This window comes from Dasypus novemcinctus, chromosome X (assembly GCF_030445035.2).
Source record: "Dasypus novemcinctus isolate mDasNov1 chromosome X, mDasNov1.1.hap2, whole genome shotgun sequence".
Classification (NCBI taxonomy): domain Eukaryota; kingdom Metazoa; phylum Chordata; class Mammalia; order Cingulata; family Dasypodidae; genus Dasypus; species Dasypus novemcinctus.
In genome coordinates, this window is record NC_080704.1 from 99,925,560 (window position 1) to 99,949,065 (window position 23,506).

General features: G+C 35.6%; 1 protein-coding gene across 9 annotated transcripts in view; it reads left to right on the forward strand.

Annotated features, from left to right (window-relative positions):
- DIAPH2 (diaphanous related formin 2) overlaps window positions 1–23,506 on the forward strand; it is a 1,008,307-nt gene that overhangs the window by 689,291 nt on the left and 295,510 nt on the right. For all 9 annotated transcript variants that reach the window (XM_004477009.4, XM_004477011.4, XM_071212997.1 and 6 more), the window contains one exon: window positions 19,303–19,467. In XM_004477009.4, the coding sequence (XP_004477066.1) occupies window positions 19,303–19,467 (165 nt within the window). The remainder of the gene's footprint in view (window positions 1–19,302; window positions 19,468–23,506) is intronic.

Here is a 23,506-nt window from a genome sequence, read left to right on the forward strand (position 1 = left end):
AAAGACAATTTAATAAAAAAAAACAGACTTGATTCCAAGGGCTGCAAGATGGTTGCTATGAAAATTATAATAGTCTGTGACAGCACCATTTTCAATTTGTCCGGAACTGCACAAAATTTACTCTCAGAAGGAGAGCATTGCTGCTTGGGTTGAGGTTTCAGCCAAGTAGCATCAAAGGAGAGCAAGATGTGGTCTGCATTTGTGCTGAGATGTACTCATTTACTTTCTATGATTGATTAATATCCTCTTGCTTTGCAAGTGTGCATATATTAAATACAGCATCACCATAGCTAAGAATTCACTCATGGCCTGGCATTGTCATTGATGCACACATGTGCAGCAATGTATGTAGTTCTTTTATGTTTTCAGAGAAAGTGTCTCTGTGGTATTTTCAATTGCTCATTTCTACAAGAATGAAGCAGGAGCAGAATAAAAGAAACTGAAGGATTTTATTTGATTGGGCAGTTTAAAAATAGGTTTGAGAAAGCTCCCACCACTTATGAACTGAATAGTTACACTATAAGTAAGTTATTTCACTGGATTCTAAAATATAGGCAGTACCTGTAGGTTTAGAATAGTTCTTTGTTACATGTTTGGCCTTTTTTTGAAGTTGACATTGCCCAAATACTTACATTGCCTTTTTAATAACATTTTTCATGCCCTTCTCTACAATACATTTAATTAATTCCTTCTACCATTGCATCGATAATCCAAAAGCAAAAATGCCCCTACAGAAGCAGTCACATTTCTTCTCTATTGTTAGCTTGGGTGTGTGCTTTCTTGTTTTGTATCCTAGTTCAATCATATTACTATTTTGCCCTTGAAATTTATTGTTAGCTCCTTAATGGTTGAGCTATCATATTATTTTTGTTATTCTCATGTTCAGTGTATGCATCTCAGTTTCAAACCAATTTAGATAAAATGTCATCTTAACCAAAAGTCCTAAATTAACAGCAAATGTGCAAATAGTGTAATGATTCTTTTCTAGGTGTTCTTTTAGATAATTTTTTCTATTTTTCTACTATTATTTTCTTTTTGGTTGGAAATAAAAATAATTCATAGTATGAATAATGTTAAAATGATAAAAATCTGTTACTTTGCTTGATAAAATGAGCACATGATATGTCAATATATACTAAATTAATGTACAGCCACATTCATCATGGGTTTTTCTTCAGTTAGTACATTAGTATTTGTATCTAAACTAATTTTCATCCACGAATGAAAATTAGGAAGTACTGTTATCTTTATAAGTCTTTATTCCTAGATTAAGTATTTCCTAAAATGTATTACTATATAAACATAAACATATTCCTTCCATCCTTCCCCCTTTTCCCATCAAAATATACCTTTAAGGAATCATGATAAAAATGATAATGTATTTATAGGGACAGGATATATCTAAAACAGTAAAGATGAAAGAATCAGATTAGACATTTCATTTACATATTCAATATGGTGTCTCTTATGCACAGGTTTCCATCTTTAGAGAAATTATTGTTTATATTTTACCCACACTGAAATCTAAATGATTTTCTTTCCTCTACCATCTGCTGTTCAGTTAATATGTGTTTGGATGTGTTTTATGCAAAACAGCTAACAGCCTAACATTTTGGCACATTTTGCTCTTATGTCTTGTCAATGTTCTAGGCATTTGTGTGTAAAAGAGATATCTGTTTGTTTATACATGTATAAAAGTGAAAAACTGCCCCTACATCCCCATAAAATGAAAATACATTGAGGAAAAAGCACTAAATATTAATACACAGTGATTCAACTCCTGGTATACAATAGAAGCATACCTTGGTAACTATGGTTGTTTTGGTTTGGTTTTCTGAGAATATTTCACTCAAGTGAATACTGGAATATACAACCTGTTATATCAGTTGTTTGGAACTTATCTCTGCATCTGAATTTCCTTAGACCAGCAGATGACTACTTTCAATACTCTCAGATAGCAACATATTCTCCAGGACACCAGGGTGTTACAAAAGGGTGACCACATGGGAGGGAGGGAGCCAGTTTCTCTACTTGTAGTCAGTTTAATCACAGAATTCCTCTGCTGATGCTAGTAGCTATTTGGTGGCTTTGGAGCTATGTGTTCCAGAAAAGCATGTTCTTAATCTTAATCCATTCCTGTGGACCTTCTGATGAGGTTATTTCAGTTAAGGTGTGGCCCAAATGAATCAGGATGAGTCTTAATCCTATTACTGAAGGCCTTATAGAGAAGACAGAGAGAGAGACAGACAGGAGGAGAAACTAGAAGCTGAAAGTCAATGGAATAGAAATTAAACAAGCTCTAACAGCTCCATTCCTGTTCCTCAGGTAATTCTAAATAACCCTTAAGAGCCTTCTCTTGACTTTGACATTGATATCCAAAATGTGTATCTCAACATCTAACTGAACACATTTCCTGATAATTTTTCTACTTTCCCTTCATTTCTAGAAAATACATGTACATGCACGTACACACAAACACATTTCCTGTAGGTTCATAAGCAAAGCTCCTGTATACTGACATTGCCTAGGGGAAAAAGAGGGAGTCACTGATCCCTCCACCTTGAACTTGCACAGAACTGTCAGACTATTCATATATAAAAGTAAAAATTTTGATTCATTTATTATATATAATATGTATCACTACCTCTACATATCAGTAGAGGTAGTGACCTAAGTAGAAGTTTGGCTTTTTTTCTTCTGTCCAAGTAAGTGCTGGCTTTCAATAACACATTGACATTGAAACAAATATGGTTCCTAAGATCATATAATTTTTTCCGTTGTCAGAAATACTTAGAGACAGCAAACACATTAAAGATAGATTTGCAGTCCTAGTTTATATCCATGTCACAAACTGAACACTACAGAAGCTATTTTGTTATTGTTTGTTTTCGTCAAGCAGAAAAATTTCACAGGGAACATTTTTATCTCTCCAACAAAGGAAAGAAAAGAAAAAGGATGTGCCCTTTGGAATTAATGCTACTGTATTTTAATAGCTTCTTCCACATAAAGCATCTAAAAATGTCTTTCAGAATTAAATAATGCAAATTCCTATTTAAGACATATATTAAATTGCTACCAGAAAAAAGACAGAATTTACTAGCAGCCCAGTGTAGTTAATAAAATTTACATATGTGTAATTATATACATATATACACATCATGCATGCATATATATTTAGGGAGCCTTAAAAGTATATGAAGAGGGAAGTGGCATGGCTCAACTGAGAAAGCATCTCTCTACCATATGGAGGGTGGTTCGATCCCCAGGGACTCCTGACCCATGTGTAAGCTGGCCCACGTGCAGTGTTGCCATGTGCAAGGAGTGCTGTGCCACACAGTGGCGCCCCTGTATAGGGGTGCTCCATGCATAAGGTGTGCACCCTGCAAGTAGAGCCACTCTGCGTGAAAAAAGCACAGCCCACCCAGGAGTAGCACTGCACACAAGAGAGCTGATGCAGCAAAATGACACAACAACAACAAAAAAGAGATGCAGTTTCCCAGTGCCACCTGAAAATGCAAGCAGATACAGAAGAACATACAGTGAATGAACCCAGAGAGCAGACAATGGGGGAAGACGGGGGAAGGGGAGAGAAATAAATAAAAAATAAATCTTAAAAAAAATTTGAAAAGTTTATGAAGAGGGAAGTGGATGTGGCTCAAGCGATAGAGCACCTGCCTACTACATGTGAGGTCCCAGGTTCGATTCCCAGTGCCTCCTAAAGAACAAGTAAGACAGCAAGCTAATGCAACAAGATGATGCAACAAGAGACACAAGGAGGAAAACATAATGAGAGGAACAACAAAGCAGGGAATAAAGGTGGTCAAGCAATTAGGTGCCTCCCTCACACATTGGAGGTCCCAGTTTCGGTTCCTGGTGCCTCCTAAAAGGAAGATGAGTTCACAATGAACAGACATAGCGAGCATAAACAACGAGGGGGAACAGAGAAATAAATATTTAAAAATATATATTATGTATGACAACTTGCTAAATAGTATAGCATAAAAAACCTGATATAAATAACAGATTTGTCTGAAAAAGTTCTTCTGTAGCAAAATAAAATTTTCTTACTGAGGCACTTAGGCTAGAATAGCTATTATCTATATTAAGTTAGGGGAAACATCCTGAAAAGTTTGGCTGCCATGACTGAAGTATTACATTAAAGAACTTTGTGTCTGGAAATACACTTGTTATTATATGTGCAAAATATTTTATTTAGTGAGGAGATTAGGATTAGAGTTTGGGTTGCATGATCATTGAAAGAAAATTTATACAAGTAACAGCATGAATGGATTCTGATAAGTGAACATAGATTTTCAAAGCTTAGAGCACTAGCAGTTGGGAGTTCAATGTCCGGGGTGACAAATAGCCTAGACTGAAAAGAAATAAAATGTCTCAATAAGCAATTGGGTTACAAAATATAAAATTGTTTTTTTATGACTGTGATGGTTAGGCTAATATGTCAACTTGGCCAGGATAATGGTGCCCAGTTTGGTCAAACAAGCACACAAGCACTGAGCTAATTTTAATTCAAGTACATTTTAATCATTAGTGAGTTGATTGCATAGATGGCTGATTACATCTACAATCAACTAAGGAGATTACCATAGCAATGAGTGATATCTTATGCAGTCAGTTGAAGGCCTTAAAAGGGGAAGTGATTTCAGCAGAGAGAAAATTCCTAGCTCTACTTTGGACAACAGCATTTCCTGGGAACTCATAAGGACTTTCATTAGAACCTCCGATTTGCTGTCTGACCTGTGGAATTTGACTTGTCTCACACAACTGTGATCACAATTTTGCAAAGTCTTATACTGATTAAAAATATCTCTTGTTGGTTCCATTTCCTTAGAGAACCCCAATTAGTAAAATGACATTATTTTTTTTAGAGCAGCATGGAGTCTGTCTTTGAGATATTTCACTGTAGGTTAAGTTCAGAATGAGGTTGCCATGCTCTTTCTAGTTCCTTAACACTCTTAGAGATGGGTATGCAAAATATGGTATGCAAAATATGTCTTCAGTCTACAATATGAAGACATGTAAGTTAAGCAACTAACTCAAATAATATATTCATTTTTATCCATTAAAGAAATCAAATTATTCACTTTTTCTCAATATTTCAGTGCTTCCATTTAACCTGACTATTTACAGAATATACCATTTGACAAGTAGAAAGAACCTTACAGAATTTCTACTCTAGATGTTTCATTTTGTGATTGAGGAAAATGTTATCCCGTCGACCACCCTGTCAATGCAAAACAGGGACTGTATCTTGGGCTCAGTTCATAGGTCTTTCTAACACACAGACCTGGCTGTTATCTTTATTAGTAAACTTGTTACGGAGGATTTTTCCCTTTTCCTTGCTTCTTTGAACCTCATTAGTGATTTTAGTCAAGTGATAAACAAGAAATGTTAAGGAAAACCAGCTGAATTTGAAATTGCTACTTGGATTGAAAAATACATGATTGGAAACTGTCTACAATTCAGTATAATAATTTCCAAACCTGAAATGAAGCATTTGAAATAAATGTAGGAAAATGCTTTTTTTTAAAAGGGGTAAAATAGAAAAATAAAGTGCCCAAAGAATTCGGATTTTTTTTAAAAGGGCCGATCAACCCCATGCACCTAGATTTTCGTTCCAAAGCAACAGAAGTACCTGCTATAGTAAAAATTAAAATCACAAAAACTGCACAGTATGAGAAACATCGTGATCCTCAGATACTTGAAATCACCATTTCTAACTAATTTCATAAGAGTTATTCTTTTTTTTTTTTTTAAGATTTATTTATTTATTTAATTCCCCCCCTCCCCCAGTTGTCTGTTCTCTGTGTCTATTTGCTGCGTCTTGTTCCTTTGTCCGCTTCTGTTGTTGTCAGCGGCACGGGAAGTGTCGGCAGCGCCATTCCTGGGCAGGGCAGGCTGCACTTTCTTTTGCGCTAGGCGGCTCTCCTTACGGGTGCACTCCTTGTGCGTGGGGCTCCCCTACACGGGGGACACCCCTGCGTGGCGCAGCACTCCTTGCGCGCATCAGCACTGAACATGGGCCAGCTCTACACGGGTCAAGGAGGCCCGGGGTTTGAACCGTGGACCTCCCATGTGGTAGACGGACGCCCTAACCACTGGGCCAAGTCCGTTTCCCAGTTATTCTTGAATATGTAGTAATTTTCTTAAACCCCTTTACACCTTAGCTTAGTCACTATTCAAACCAATAAAACTCAGTTCTCTAGGGACCTACCCTGTGGCAAAATTTATAGTGACTACGTTTTTTGCCTCCACAAAGGAAGCGTTTCTTTGACATTTGTAGTAAAATGGTCTTTCAGAATCATTGAAAACTGTTAGCATAGACTTAAAATTATACACTATTCTGTATTTGGGGAGAGCATATCAATACCACACATGTTCAGACTAAAGGGATGTTCACTGAACCAAGAAGAGTGTTAATGGAGTATTGTCAGTATATTGGTCTGTTCCAGATCTGTTTGGATAAGAGGAGTTTTCCTGCTTCTGCTCCATTTGCCTTGGTTATACACTTCTCACTGTTGTCACATAGGCTAATCTACTGTTCATGTGGCCAAGAAACCCACATTTCCAACTGCCTATTAGATATTACCAACACTATATTCCACAGATAACTCAAACTCAGTGTGACTAAAACCAATGATTATTCTCTCCCCCAAAATAGTGCACCTTTTCTTCTTTTCCAAGTTCAATTAAAATATGAGAACATTCTCTCAAGAACTATAACAAGTATAGTTACAGGGTATCATTACCAAGGTGGGTGGGGGGAAAATACACCAAATATAAGATATTGGCTTTAGTTAGTAGTAATGGTCTGATGATGACCTTTCATATTATAGTTTGTAACAATTGTTTCACCAAAGTGCAAGGTGGTTGTGGTGGGTTAATGTATGGGAGCCCTGTATGATGACATGCATGTTTGTTTTATAAGTTCACGAATTTTACTTTATACTTATTGTTTGTGTTTGTTCATGTATGAATGATAAATTTCAGTGAACAAAACGTTTTTTTTAAAGACCTGTAAACTTCTCAAAAATAAATTATAAAAAGCAAGCATGCACAAAGCGTACTCTGAGTCAAACATGCTAGAAAACTCAAGACGCATCCTCAGTATTTCCCTCTCTAACCACTAATAACTAGTAAGTAACCATATCCCATGGTCTCTAGGCCCTCAGTGTTTCTTATATCAATTCCCTTGCATTGTATTTGCAGTGCAATCCTGTTAGCTTCCTACGCATCCAGTCTCTCATCTCTCCAGACCATCCTTCCTACTGTTGCCATAGTTAGATTCCTAAAAACAAGTGAGATCATATTCCTCTTCTGCATTAAAAAACCATTGATTAAGGAAGCTGATGTGCCTCAAGAGACTGGGCTCCTGTCTACCATATGAGAGGCCCCAGGTTCAATTCCAGGGGCCTCCTGGTGAAGGCAAGCTGGCCTGCACCATGGAGAGCTGGTACAGCAAGATGACCCAACAAAGGGAGATGCAGAGGAGAGACAGTAAGAGACGCAGCAGACCAGGGAACTTAGGTGGCTCAAGCAATTGAGTGCCTCTCTCCCACACCAGAGGCCCCAGGATTGGTTCCCAGTGTCTCCTAAAGAGACGAGAAGAGAAGACAAGCAGACACAGAAAGAACATACAGCAAATGGACAGAGAAGGGACAGCGAGCACAAACAACATCACGGGAGGAGAGTAAAATAATAATTATAAAACACTGATTACTCATTATCTACAAAGAAAACTTGGAAACCTTAACATACACTTAATACCTTTCCAGGCTTATCCCCCATCACATTCCCTTGTGTGTCCAAACTAGGTTATCCTAGAATATTCAAAGTTCCTTGTTAACTCCAAATACGTTTGTACCTTTGTTCATACTATTCTTATTGCCTGGAGTGTCTTCTTGTGGATAGAAAAATCCTTTCTAGACCTTAAGATGGAACTCAAAAGTTACTTCCTCCTGAGACCTATTCTAATACTTTCATTCAGAATCACTCCTTTCTATATTTTCCCACATCTTTCTTGAATTCCTTTGTGGAGCTTATTTATTTCATTTTTCCAGGCACTTAAAAACACAAAAACAAAAAATGGGAAGCAATATGACATATGGTTAAGACCATAGCTTTGTATTGTGGGAGATGGGGATAAGGTATCCAAGTTCAAATACTGAATCCACCATTTACTGCCTAGGTGGCACTGAGAAAGTAAAACGAGGGTAAGAACATATATAGGTCATAAGGCCATTGGGAGGGTTATATGAGATAATGCTTGCAGAGCGTTCAGCTAAGTGCCTGGTTCATTTTAAGAGTTCAATAAACGTTAGTTCCTGCTACTGCTGCCCTGCTATTTGTTTCCCCACACTAGTTTATAAATTTGTTGAGGATTAGGAGCCATGTCTTTTATCTTTCACTTTCTTTTTGCCTACTAAATCTCTGGCACAGGTCTTTGTATTGTAGCCACATAATAAATGAGAACCAAATATGAGGTAGGACAGGGAGGTTGGACTTGATCTAATTAATGTCTCTGTTTGAGAACCATATTAAATAAAAATACTGACAGTCTAAAATATACACATCAATCTCAAAATTTTATAATCACAACTCATGTTACAACTCTTATATTACTGTAACTCACAAATATTTATATGCCAATCTTGTTACTTATGTATTGCATAACACCAGTTATTTTTTTAACTGACTTTTATTCTATGAAATATTCTTAATTTATCAAAAACACTTAATTGGATATTTGTATAATATATGCTCTTCACATCAGTAGTCAAGAACTAGCAAGTAGACTTACTCTTATTTGGACTATACTCCATTTTCTATTAGTCCTAGATGTGTTTTGTTTTGCTTCCCTTTCCTTTGTTTTGGGTGGTTTTGGTGGTGTGTGTGTTTAATTTAACTAAAGTTTTTGTTTGTTTGTTTTTATGCCTTTGAGCAAAGGAAATCTGATCCTGTCATTTTCCTGTTTAAATCTCTTCAGTGACTTACATTTTTCTTTGGAAAAAATAAAAATCCTTAATAGACCTGTAAACTCTGGCCCTTCAGGAACCTGACCTACCTCAGGTACCATCTCCCACCTCTCTCCCACTTACTCTGTAGGCTTTAGCCTTCCAGGTCTTTTTCTCTTTTTCTTTGTGTGCCTAGAATAAATATCCTACAGAGTTTTCACTCCTCTGCCCTAACCCTACTTCTCCTGGCTCTTACCTTTCAGATCTTCATCCTTCAAGAGTAATTTCCAGACTCATGACATATCTGCAAATCTAATATAGGTCTCTCAAATATACACTCCTTATGTTTTGCTGTCATATTTTTCAATTTCTAATTTTTCATTTTAAAAAAAAAGTGTTTTAGTTAATGTATGTCTTCCCCACTAAATTGTGGTCTCCATGAAAGCAGTGACCAATAATTTTGTCTGAATATTCACAACTACATAATCTCAGTACCTAGAAGATACCTAGCACATAATAGGCACTCAATAAATATGTTTGAATAAATGAATGAAAAAAATCACTCTGTTGGATGCACAAGAATGCAAAGTTAGACCTGTCTTCAAAGGAGAAAGAAAAAGAAATGTATACACAAAAGACACAAGGGAGTGAATAAAGAAAGGGGGTAAAGAATAATGGAGTGCTGAATTTTGGCTGAGTATACTCTATAATAGCCATTATATTTGTGGTTTTAACTGGAAGCTGATTTAAAAGCATTTCCTTTATAGCCAGCTGACTCAGGCCATCTGGAAAAGCGGGGTATCTACAAAATATTTTGTCTCTTCAGTAGCAAAGTTGTCTCCAATATGTTAAAAACTGGTGACTATGGTTCAAAATTGTTCCCATGACTGTGATATCTTTGTTGTATCATTTAAATGCCCTAAGGCTCAGTTTTGTAATATGATTTTTTAAAAGAATTTTTAAATGTCTATATCCTGAGCTTTTTAAAAATATTAAAAACTGTCAAATGAAAATTGATATATACATTCCATATTTTCCTTGTTAATTTGTTGTATTTTTAATTCTTTGTCAACCCATATTCATGTGTAGTTTTTAAGTAAATATCATTTACCTTAGTTGTGCTTTAAAATTAATTTTAAAAGCTGTTTCTTTGAAATATTACCAATTCTTGACTAAGAAAATAATTTATTCAAATTAAATGGAAAAATCATTTTTCATTTTTAGCATTTAAAGGAATATTTTCTGGCAGGTTAAGAAAGAAGAAATGTGATCTATATTCTTTAATAGATTGTATATTTGAGATTTCCTTTTATTTAAATAAAATTATTAGATGGATAATTATGCATGTTGCTAACTAAAGTTTATGTGAAGGTTAAGTGGATCTCAAGCTGATTTTTCCATGTTCAATAATCCAGCAGTAGTGATATTTTCTATTTCAAGTTTTTTATTAATATCATAAGTAACTAGTGTACTACCTCTGAAGATGAGAAATTTTAAGAACTGATTTGACCCAATTAGCTGTGAGATACATAAATTTCTTCTTCCCTAGTGCTCTGCTAAGGCTTATTTCAGTTCTAAAGGAAAAAATTTTCCATGTTAACAGTTACTTTGTACATCAAAATGAAGGAAATCGAAAAAACAGTTTTCTCTGCCTGGTATTTGGTGAACCAATGACATTTTACTACTTATAGGGGAAGGATTACAATACCTACCTATAATCAGTAGGTATAGCTAGCAAAAGTAGTCAAAGACAATATAACTATACATAAAAGTATAAAGAAAATAATTTACTTTCTATTTGGGTCATACCTATGAACGAATTATAGCTAATACAGGTTGAATTTTAATTCCACAGTGTTAATATATTACTATGGAATACAATCTGTTAATTTTTATATTGTGATATAAAAACACAGATGGTAAAAATTTTAGACAATTCTATTTAGTGCATAAATACCTAAGTAATTAATCTGCTTCACTAGGTCAGATTTTTAAATGCGTTAATATAAAAATGGTTTGAGGGACTTATATGTTTAATAACTTAAATTTCCAGATTCATGATTGACACCAAATGGTTTAAAATTAATACTACTTTCAAAGGTTAATACTTTACTGCTAGTGTTCTAAAATGATGCATGTATTTTCGTTTCTGAACCCTGCAGTGAACACTTCTCTCAGGGAGAAAATGATGTCATTTTAGCTCACTGTTATCGCAAATAACTTCCAAGTTTAAAATCAGAAATATTTGCCTTTGTCAAACAAGGAGTTTAAGAGGGATGTAATAAAAGGAAATGCTCTGAATTACTTCTTTTTCTATATTTGATATTTTTATATGTATTAGATATGCCCCCACTTCATCATCTTAAAGTTATATTTATTATAAGATACAAATTAATATGAATTATCCCAATTTTAGAAAGTCTGTTTTTTTTCCCCAGGGTTCTTCTCACTAAGTATTTCAAGGACTTCCAAGGTTGTTTAAGCAGCTGGGAAGAGTTCACTCTATATTTCTATCACAAGAAAGTTTAGTCATCCTCCTCAAAGTGCCCTATTCTTTGGATCTCTTAGAGCTGTTATCAGCATCTCCTGTGGTGTCAAAGCCTAAGAAATCTGGTATTCTGCTTTCTACTTTTGTCATCCTCATCATTATTTCCTCGGGGAACTGTATTAGGAGAGATTCTAGCAGTAGTTGCAAAGTATGCTTATAACAAGCCTTCCCATTTCATGCTATACATGTACACAGTCTTCTCCCTCAGCGCTCTCAGATACAATAGTCTACAACACATTTTCTAAGGTCTTTTTTTCTAGTCACTCTTAAATAATCCCAAGCAAAGAAAAACAGCGACCCAGTCCATAACTCTACTGCTGAGGAAACCTTTCTCCCCCTTCTCCATGGACACAGTTCAGTTAAAGATATTTATATTATAAATAGAGCAGAAATATATAGATAGCTACAAGGATATCTTGTATCTCTATGAGAAGAAATGGCATGCATTTTCTAGACTCAAAACTGCCTATAAGCCAACAAATAGCCTTTCACAAAATTTATTTTAAAATAAATTGGTTCTTTACTAGGCACCCTACTACATTATTTTAGGACTAGTTCCCTTTATTGTGCATTATTAATTTTTATTCACTAATATAGGAGATAATTAAAATGCCCAGTTTTAAATTTTACCTACTAGGACAATATCCAGATCTAAATATACAAACTTTACTTAAGTTTACCTTCATTCTACTGATAATATATTCATTATTATCTATATAGAATTAAAATAAAAAATTGATAAGATTGAAGCCTAACTTATAGTTAAAATGTCTTTAAAATGGTAAGACTGATGAAAATATGTGAAGGGATTAAAATTTGATATCAAATGAACTGAAATGTAACTGTAAAATAGTCTCAGTAAATAAAGTTTGTTGTGAAAATAGTTTGTCTTAAGATTCATAAAAGGGGTTTTAGTTTCTTAAGTACCTAAGTCAGCCCCATGATCCATCCTCCAAAGAAATCACTGCTGTATTGAGGCTTCACTCATTCAACATCTGTTTATGGAGAAATTTCTATAACATCGTGTTTAAGAACATGGCCTCTGGAGCCAAACTTAAGTTTGTTCACATTTCTGTGTCTTAGCAGCTGTGTGATGTTGGGCAATTTCTTAATACAGAAAGCGGTTGTAAGGATTAAATGAGTTAATCCATGGGAAGCATTCAGAAGTGCCTAGCATAGAATAAAATTTTTAAAATAGATATTATCATTATTATCATTGATCATTTTAGTTCTATTATTACTGATAGTAATTTTGCTATATCCCAGGCACTATTCTAGGTGCTTATGAGTCAGTGGTCAATAAGACAGACAAGGTCTACTCTCACGGGCCATATTTTTAATTGAGGAAAGGTAGGCAAAAAACAAGTAAATAAATAAAAGTGATAATGTTGTATAGTGATAAGTGCTCAGAAAAAAATAAAATAGGCCAGAGTAATACAGGAAAGCCTGGGATATACTGTGGCTTCAATTCGAGACCACTGCAATAAAGTGAATATCACAATAAGGCAAGTCACCTGAATTTGTCAGTTTCCCAGTGCATATAAAAGGTGTGTTTACACTATAGGCTTTTTTTCCTGAGGCTCCAGGGCTGATTGTTGTTTGTTATTTTTGTTTTCAGGAGGTCCTAGGACCAATCCCGGGACCTCTCATATGGGAAGCAGGCGCTCTACCATGTGAGCCACATTCACTCCCCTACACTATAGGCTTTTAAATGTGTGATAAAATTATGTCAAAAAATACAATATACATACCCTAATTATAAAATACTTTATTGCTAAAAAAATGCTAACTATCATCTGACCCTTCAGTGAGTCGTGACCTTTTTGCTGGTGGATGGTCTTGTCTTGATGCTGATGCCTAATAAGTGAACAGGGTGGTGACTGCTGAAATTTAGGATGGCTCTGACAATTTCTTAAAATAAGACAACAAGGAAGTTTGCCACATCAATTTTCACTTCCTTTCACGAAACATTTCTCTGTAGCCTACAGTACTGTTTGATAGCATTTTACCCCCAGCAGAACTGCTTTCAAATTTGGAGTCAATCCTCTCATACTTTGCTGATGCTTTACCAACTGAGTTTTTGTAATATTCTAAATATTTCTTGTCATTACAAAAATGTTTACAGCATCTTCACCAAGAGTACATTCCATCTCAACAAACCACTTTCTTTCCTCATCCATAAAAAGCAACTTCTCATCAGTTTAGATTTTATTATGAGATTGTAGCAATTCAGTCAGGTCTTCAGGCTCCATTTCTAATTCTAGTTCTCTGACTATTTTGACCACATTGCAGTTACTTCTACACTTAAGTCTTAAACCCGTCAAAGTCATCCTTGAGAGTTGGAATCAACTTCTTCCAAACACTTGTTAATGTTGACATTTGACCTCCTCCCTTGAATCACAAATTCTTATTGGCGTCTAGAATGGGGAATCCTTTCCAGAAAGCATGCAATTGATTTTTCCCAGATCCATCAGAGGAATCACTGTTTATGGCAGCTATAGCCTTATGAAATGTCTTTCTAAAATAATAAGACTTGAAAGTCAGTATGACTCCCTTATCCATGGGCTGCAGAATGGATGCTGTGTTAGCAGGAATAAAAACAAAATGAATTTTGTTGTACATCTCCATCAGAGCTCTTGGATGACCAGGTGCATTGTCAGTGAGTAGTCAAATATTGAAAGCCATCTTTTTTTCTGGGCAGTAGGTCTCAACAGTGGGCTTCAAATGTAGAGTAAACTATGTTGTAAACAGATGTGCTGTCATCTGGACTTTATTCTTCCATTATATAGGGCAGCAGCAGAGTAAATTTAGCATAATCTTTATGAGCCCTAGGATTTTCCAAAGGGCAAATGAGCATTGAGTTCAAGTTCAAGTCCCTAGCTGCATTGCCCCTAGCAGGAGAGTCAGCCTGTTCTCTGAAGCTTTGAAGCCAGGCATTGACTTCTCTCTAGCTATGAAAGTCTTAGATGGCATCTTCTTCCAATAGAAGGCTGTTTCACCTACTTTGAAAATCTGTTGTTTAGTGTAACCACCTTCATCAGTTATCTACATCTTCTGGGTAAGTTGCTACAACTTCTACATCAGCAATTGCTGCTTCACCTTGCTCTTTTATGTTATAGAGACAGCTTATTTCCTTAAACCTCTGCTAGCTTCAAGCTTTTTTCTGTGGCTTCCTCACCTCTCTCAGCCTTCATAGAATTGAAGAAAGTTAGGACCTTGCTCTGGATTAGACTTTAACATTAGGGAATGTTGTGCCTATCCAGACCACTAAAAGTTTCTTCAAGTCAGCAATAAGGCTGTTTCACTTTCTCATCATTAATGTGTTCATTGGACTCATACTTTTAATTCCTGCAAGAGCTTTTCATTTGCATTCACAACTTAGCTAACTCTTTGGTGCAAGAGGCCTTGCTTTCAGCCTGTAGCTAACTCTTTGATGCAAGAGGCCTTGCTTTCAGCCTGTTTCTTGCTTACGACATGCCTTCCTCACTAGGCTTAATCATTTACAATTTTTGATTTAAAGTGAGAGATAGATGTGCAGCTCTTTCTTTCACTTGAACACTTAGAGGCTACTGTAGGGTTATTAATTGTCCTGTTTTCAATATTGTGTCTCAGGGAATAGAGAGGCCCAAGGAGAGAGAGAGGGGGAGAGAGGAAGAGAGGGAGAGAGAAAGAGGGAGAGAGGAAGAGAGAGAGAGAGAGAGAGATAAAAGGCTAGTCATTGGAACAGTTACAACTCAAGCATTCACAACATTTTTTTTATTACATTTGCTGTCTTATGTGGGCAGAGTTCATGGTGCCCCAAAGCAAGTACAATAATAATATCAAAGGTCACTGATCACAGAACACCATAACAGATATAACAAGAGAGAAAAAGTTTGAAATATTGCAAGAATTACCAAATTGTGACACTGAGACACAAAATGAGCATATGCTGTTGGAAAATGGTGCCAATACACTTGCTCAATGCAGGGTTGCCACAAACCTTCAATTTTTAAAAACCGCAATATCTGGGGAGTGCAATAAAGCAAACTGTGGTAAAATGAGTTATGCCTGTAGTGATGTTGGGGGTATTTTATGTTGGATGACTGGTGAAGGCCTTTCTGAGTAGGTGAGATTTGAGTTGATGGAGTGATCTGGTGGGGAAAAAAAAAACATTTTAGGTAGAGCAAGTGCAAACGTTTTGTGGTGGTATTAAGGTGGTATGTTCCAAGAACAGAAAGAAGCTTAGTGTGCCTAACCATGGTGTAAAAGAGGGAGAATGGTATGATATTAGTTTATAGAGGAGGGTAGAGGCCAGATCATATAGAGTCCTCTAAGACCAGAGGAGTTTGTATTTTATTCCACATGCTGTGGAAAGCTATTGGAGGGTTTTCATGAAGGAGAGGATTTGCATTTGTAAAACCAAAAGTTGCCATAAAATGTCAAGTAGAAATGACATGTAGGCAGCCGGTTATACAAGTTTGAACTTCTTGGAAGACAATTGGGCTAGATATATTAGTTTGGGGTTCATCAGCATGTCAATGGTATTTAAGGTCGTAAGAATGACTGAGATCAGTCTCTAAGCCAAACTCAGCATGTAAATGCAATGCCTTCCCCCCAGCGTGGGACATGACACCCGGGGATGAGCCTCCCTGGCACCGAGGGATCACTACTGAGTACCAGCTGATGACGTAACTAGAAAATGACCTTGAATTAAAGGTTCAACATGGACCAGCAGAATATCCCTGTCTACATATAATAACAGGATTTTAAAATGCTGTTTGACCTAAAGTAAGGGGGAAATGGAAAAGACAAATGAGTTTATATGGCTATGAGTCGCTAAAAAAGAGTCTGGAGGTTGTCAGAAGGATTGCCCTTATGCACACCTGAGCAGAGTCTCACAGACAGATGAAGTAGATACAACCCCAGGTATTGGTTTTTTTGAGGGCTAAAGAGACCCACAGGTTCTATGGTCACGGCAGATGGAGTTCACTGCCATGTCAGTTGGCCCTTCTTTGGAGCTGGTGTTTCTGCGTGATGGAGCTGGACTCAGATGGGATCTCTTTTCACAAGCCTTTCATGCTACTTTGCTGGAATTGTAGTTGGTGCTAGGGTTTAAGATATATCTAGGGGATTTGAATCTCTAGACTGACAATGTGATAGCCAGGCCCTGAGGCTCAACAGACTTAAGCTCCTACACTCTGTTCTAAGTTCCTCATTGACTCATGTTGTAAAACTAGAGTTGTGTTCCTTTGGAAGGTAAATTTGGCCCCAGGTTAAAATAAATAAACTAAAAAATTCAGAAAACTTTATAAAATCAAGTATTTCACATGCCTCTTCTGTCACTTTTACTGAACCTGTGGTTGGTACCCGGGTTAATATATACCCAGGAGACTTCCATCTCTGGACTGGCCATGTGCCAGCTGGGCCCTGAACCTCAGCAGATTTGCTGCTTCTACTCTCCAGTTTGTTGAACTTCCACAGGTGGGCTAACAGGGAGGTGAAGATGGTCAACCACCACACCTGGGAACCTAGAGTGCCTACAACTCCACGCGGGAGAATCATATCTATCAACCATGTAGGATCTAGGCACCCTCTCGATATAAAGGTGGAGTGAACATCACCAACCCAGGGTCCACAGAATGGAGGAATAAAATAGGGCTTAGAATGAACTCACTGGTATTCTACTATAGAATTATTGTGACTCGTAATCGAAGAAACTGTAGCATTAATCTGGAGAAATTAGCCACGGTAGTTGCTGAGGGCAGGAAGAGGGAAGAGATGAGATGTAGGGGCATTTTCAGACTTGGAGTTGTACTAAATGATATTGCAGGGACAGATGCTGGACATTATACATCCTGCCATAACCCACTAAATGGACTGGGGGAGAGTGTAGACTACAATGTAGACCACTGTCCATGTGGTGCAGCAGTGCTCCAAAATGTATTCACCAAATGCAATGAATGTGCCACAAGGATGAAAGAGGTTGTTGATGTGGGAGGAGTGGGGCAAGTGGGGGTGGGGCATTGGGAACCTTTTATATTTTTTAATGTAACATTTTTTGTGATCTAAGTACCTTAAAGAAAAGGCAATTTAAGAAAAAATTTAAAAAATAAACCCTTTTGTAAAAAAAAAAGTATTTCAAGGCACGGTTATCAATACCTTATAAAATAATACTACCACAAAATATTAATGCTGTATTTAATATTAAAACAGTATTCCCCAAACAGTGCTATTAGCCATCATTTAAAATTCCAAGTGTTTTACTTTTCTGTCTAATGAAATTTTACGTCTAGGGTCATTATGTATTTTTAATGGGTTTACCTCTAATTTTTTTTTCTTTTTCATAAACTTTATTTTTAAAGAAGTTTTAGAATTACATAAAAATGACAGTGAAAGTACAAGGAATTCCCATATAAATACCCACCCAGCTACACAAATCATTTCCCCTATTACTTACATTTTACTTTAGGGCAGTACATTTGTTATAATTAATAAACCTGTATTGAAGCATTGCTACTCACCAAAGTTTATAGTTTACCTTATGTTTTACACGTTGTGCTGTGCAGTTTTATAGGCTTTGACAAATATATAATGCCATATGTCCATCATTGCAGCATCATACAGAACAGTTTCACTGTCCTAAATAATGCCCTCTGTTCCACTTATTCATCCTTTCTTCCCTGCCTCTAATTTTAAATGTTGATTTGGTTTCCTTTTTTAGTTCCTACCTTTCTCTGAAGAATTCTCATCAATTTACATTCAGAAATTATTAGTCCAGAAGGAAATGCTCCAAAAATGTTCACAATACTTACTTCTCAGTTGTTGGAAATTTTAAATGACTTCATGTTTCTGTATTTCTGTGTTGTCTATATGAATCATTATCTGTATCTTCTATAGTCCAGAAAAAAAGACTTTTAATTTCTTTCTATAACTAAAAGCACAAACTTTTATATATATATAATTTTTATACCTTTAGCGGAACACATCTTTATACCTACAGTAGAAGTCACCTATGTATCTATATATTAGGTTTATTTTATGCTTTGCTAATAATGGTTGTTGTTACTTCACTTATTTTTTTAAAATGGTATAAATAATTTCTGGAGATAATAGCTTCTACTTAATTTTCTAGAGCAGTACTAACTCAAAGTGTCGTCCCTGGACCAGCTGCATCAGCAAAAACTGGAAACTTGTTAGAAAGGATAATCCTCAGGTCCCATTTGTGTTTTAACGAGCCCTCTGGGTGATTAGGGTTCTAGAGCTACAGCATTCTCTCCCCCTCCCTATCTCCCCCTCTTCCCATCACCTTGTCCTCCTTCCCTCTCCTATCTCTTCCTTTTTCTACATTTATCTCTCTTTCCTTCCCCTCCTCATGATCCCTATATACACACATACATATACATAACCATATATAGAATTCAGTATATCCTCCCTGCCTATATATATTGAGTGTGTGTATTCAAAAAGAGAATATATATATATATATATATATATATATATATATATATATATATGTAATAAGTTTTTAATTGTTTCTCCCCTACCTTATTCATAAAAAGATAGGAAACAGATATCTGGTATTTATACTTAATGTGTTTTCATTTGACAGGCATGTTCTAAGTACCTCCTGTCTGTATTGTTCTACATTAAATAGTTCTGCCTAATTTATAGATCTTCATACCTCACTAATCAAAATAATGACTATAGCAAGTATTTACAGAAATGATAGTATAATCCAATGCTTACATCTACTGATTGCTTTGAGGTACTATTGGATCATATTCCTTAACACAAATCTACAGCTTTACAAAGAGTGCCAGAGACCAATATGAAAAACTGTTCACCATGCACAACAACATGATGAAGCTCTACGAGAATCTTGGTGAATACTTCATTTTTGACTCTAAAACAGTGAGCATAGAAGAGTTTTTTGGCGATATCAACAACTTCCGAACTTTGTTTTTGGTGAGTAATACATCTTAAAGCAATGCAAAGCCTTTTGCTTTTATTTTTAAATAAATTCTTCTGTTGGCTTCTTATGTATTTGTTGACCAGATTGATTTCATGTTATAATCCTATAGGAGAAAATGACAGGTATTTTATACCTATGACATGGATAAAATTGTTGACTGGCTTAACATATAATGGGGACCTAAATGAATTATCTTCAACTTAAGTATGTGTGTAAAATATTCAGTAGAATAACAAGTGAATTGGTATTTGAATGGCCCTGCTTTTTACACAGCATAATATTTTAATTTCACCCAGCTTAAAAATTAATATTTAATATATTAAAATGTGGTGGTCCATGAAGAGTATTTTGTCATAGCCTAAATGAAACTAATTTTCACTGGACTATGTGAATAACCATGGATACCTAAAGTATCTTTCAGAACGTGGGCTCTTATTTTAAACAGTACTTCTTGTGTGTTAACAGTAAATATCAGCACTAATTAGAGGTGGGCATTCAGGGTAGAAATTATGATCCAAAATGGTAGCAAAGGTTTTGCTGTATATAATGCTACAGAAATACATATATTCTGCATCCAGGGAAGGAGACAGAAGAACACAGAGTTGGAATATGATAGTAATACAAGGATATTGCTTAGTAGGTGATTGCAAACAGGTAAAGGTCTATATGTTTCAAAGAATAAACTGTAGGATTATCTGTAGCAATGAAGACCAGTTAGCAAACCAGTTAATTGGAGTTTGAGGTATGTTTCAATTCCCAAAGCAATTCTTTATTAAATAAGGCTCCCTCTTAATCAGCCGTGTTGCCTATGAGTTTGATTTGACTTGCACACTTTGTAACATACAAATATATTTGTGGAAAGCAAATTACTTTTATCTACTAACCTAAGACATATAAACCACAACCATACCCCAAGAGTTAACCAAACAGCTTTGATAATAGAAAGTAAACCAAAATCTTTCATAATACATTCTTTTTATCTTTTTTTTTTTTTTTTTGGCTGAGAATTGTAGCAGATTTTGGTCTTTGCCATTTTGCCTTTTAGTAGAAACACATATTTTACTGGCCAATAACTAGTGGAAAGATTTCTATTGGAAATGAAAAGAGAACTGAGAGAAAATGGTGAAAGCTTCTTCAGATTTAAAGTACAATGTAAACTCTTATCCGAGCAGTGTAGCAGTGCTCAAAATGTTTTCACCAAATGCAATAAATGTGCCACACTGATGAAAGAGGTTGTTGATGTGGGAGGAGTGTGGGGTTGGGGAGTGGGGTATATGGGAACCTCTTATATTTTTTAATGTAAAATTTGTGTGATCTGTGTATCTTAAAAAAAAGGCAATAAAAATTCTCTGAAAAAGAACCTTAAAGCCTATAAATACAGTATGAACACCTAGACTATACTTAGGTTATTTTCAAACAGGAAAATAAAATATGTTGAAAAAGAATGGGAACCGGAAAATATACTTCAGTTGACACATTGAAGAGATAAATTGAATAAATTATTTTTGTAGCCTTAATGTCTATGGGTGGTTAGGGTAAAAAAAAATAATAAATAAAATTAATATTGTCAAGTCTCCATTAAAAAGTGTCCTATTCTAACATGGAATGGGCTCTGAAACATGACCTGTCACATTATGCCCCCCCAACCCCAATACACAGATACAGAGTGGTAGTTGGTATACCATATATACGTGGTATACTTCTCCCATGTTATAGTATTATTTGAAGGGCAATGGAATATAATTTGATGAGTGCTGCCATAGTAATATGTTAAGGCGATATTGTAATACAAGGAAGGAACTGCCAATCTCTGCCTGAGGCGGCCAGATAAGCTGTCATAAAGAAAGTGACATTTGGGCAGTCTGGAAAAATCCATAGGAATTTGACAAACAGATATATTGACAAGCCGGTTTAAGGGTTTTACACCTGACCTATAAGCCAAAAGCTCCTAAATCAACATCACCCACTTCATTCAATCAATTTTGCTCACCATGTTCCTGTTTCATTATGTACTTAAGTGATTTCACTCTCCCAGGGGAGGAAAGAACTGTGAAAAAGAGACAAAAATTGTAATTGCTTAAAGTTCCCATTTTCATAGTGCTTTGTCTGTTTGGCTCAGGGTTCTTAGCACCAAAAGCATATTAGAGTATAGATGGAAGTAATAAAATACCAGTAGTGCTGAGAAGAAAATAAGAGTTCTAATTCATGTTCTACCAAAAATTACTCTAAATGAGCTCAGAGTTTCATCTTGGGAGATCTATTTGGCATGTTTAGCATAAACAAAATGCATATACCAAAAAATAACTTCTCTAGAGGGAGATACCCTCTTAAGGATAGCAAAAATGGAAATAATCAAAAGGGTTTGACATTAGGATTAAGACTTTTTCAAAATAGTCACATTTAATTTAATGTAAGAAAAATTGGATAAACTTGATAAGATGCTTCTTTATTATTAATATTCATATTATTTATTCAACTAATGATGCTATTTAAGGTATTCAAGGTGAATATCCTGTGTGTTACTCTGAAGATAAATGCAGTTGAAAGCAGTTCTAAATTCAGAATGAAGGCTTTCTTTCTAGTTAGTTTCTCTGAGATTTCATCTGAGTTTTAAAAGCTACATATGATACAGGCATGAGTAATTAATAATCCTTAAGTTTAATTAGGATATTTGTGAAAGAAAATCAGATTTTTTTTATTCCCCTTTATGCTTCATTCTACTGGTACAAATAGTTCACTGCACAATCTTTTTTTTTTTTTGAGATATTTTAATTAGAATAGTCACAATCACTGAACCTTGTATGTTTCACCACCTTGCAGTAACTTGCATGGGCATAAAAATTAATTTCTGCTGTTGGGAAAGTGTTTGAGGCAAGTATTACTTCAATAATTTTCATAGCTCCAAATAAATTATGGAAAATACTTTTTTTCTCTTTTTAATTTCTCAGTTTCATGCAGCTGCTCTGAGTTTCGGTTTGGTTTTGTTTTTTAAAGACCAATATATTACCCAGGCACTCAATAAATATTTATTGGGTATATGTCCTCATTCTGTATCTCATATACTAGAAATATAAGAATAAGGCTTAATAGAGTTACTAGATCCATCAGTATAACTTAGAAAATATTACCATTACTATTAATCATGCTAGCAGATTTCCCCTCAACAAAGTAAGTATTTGCTATTGTTTATTTGACAAACTTCAACATTAATTTTTAATCTTTAACAGTTTTTAATAGCTCTCCAACGAACATTAAAATGGCTAAAGGTTAGGAGGTTAAATGCTATCTATAAATCATGGTGTTTATGCCATTGTTCAATCTTATGGTTTCTACCTCCTAAACATCTTTGAATCCATCCATTTCTCTCCAACCTCATTGATCCCATTGTAATTCCAGGACCCCACCATCTCCCAACAAGGGGATTAAAGTTAACCTCCTGGCTGGTATCTGTGTCTACTGCTCTTATTGATTTCTAACTTTTAATCCATTCACCACATTATAGGCAGAGTAAAATCAAAACAAAAACAAAACAACACAAACCAAACAGGGTAACCTTACTGTCCTGGCTTAAGATTCTTTAATGTCTTCCCTGTGGCCTTATGATAAAACCTAAACTGTTTAAAATAAAAGTGGTTTACTAAGTCAGAAAATCTATGAACGCCTAAAAGCCAGGCCATCTATGTTGGGCTAAATGAACCATAATCTCTAAGAGTCAGCTGTCCTCCCGTATTGGGAGAAGTCAAATATGGACAGTGGAAGTACCAGAAGAAGACAATATTAAGTTCCTACAGGACCTGAGCCTTTTAGAACAGAGGAACTTTGAAAGCATTGCATTAAAATAAGATGACACCTCAGAGGCAAATATGTGACCATCCTTAAACCTTGTTGCTCCCATAGGCAGTTAAGCACTCAGGGGGAGTTAAAAGCAACCAGAGTCATTCTTAGGTGAATTCTCAGTTAGGAATGTTCTTCCTTCTTTCTTATATAACTGTCTTTTAAAAGTCTAAGCTTGTATGAGAGTTCCCTGTATAG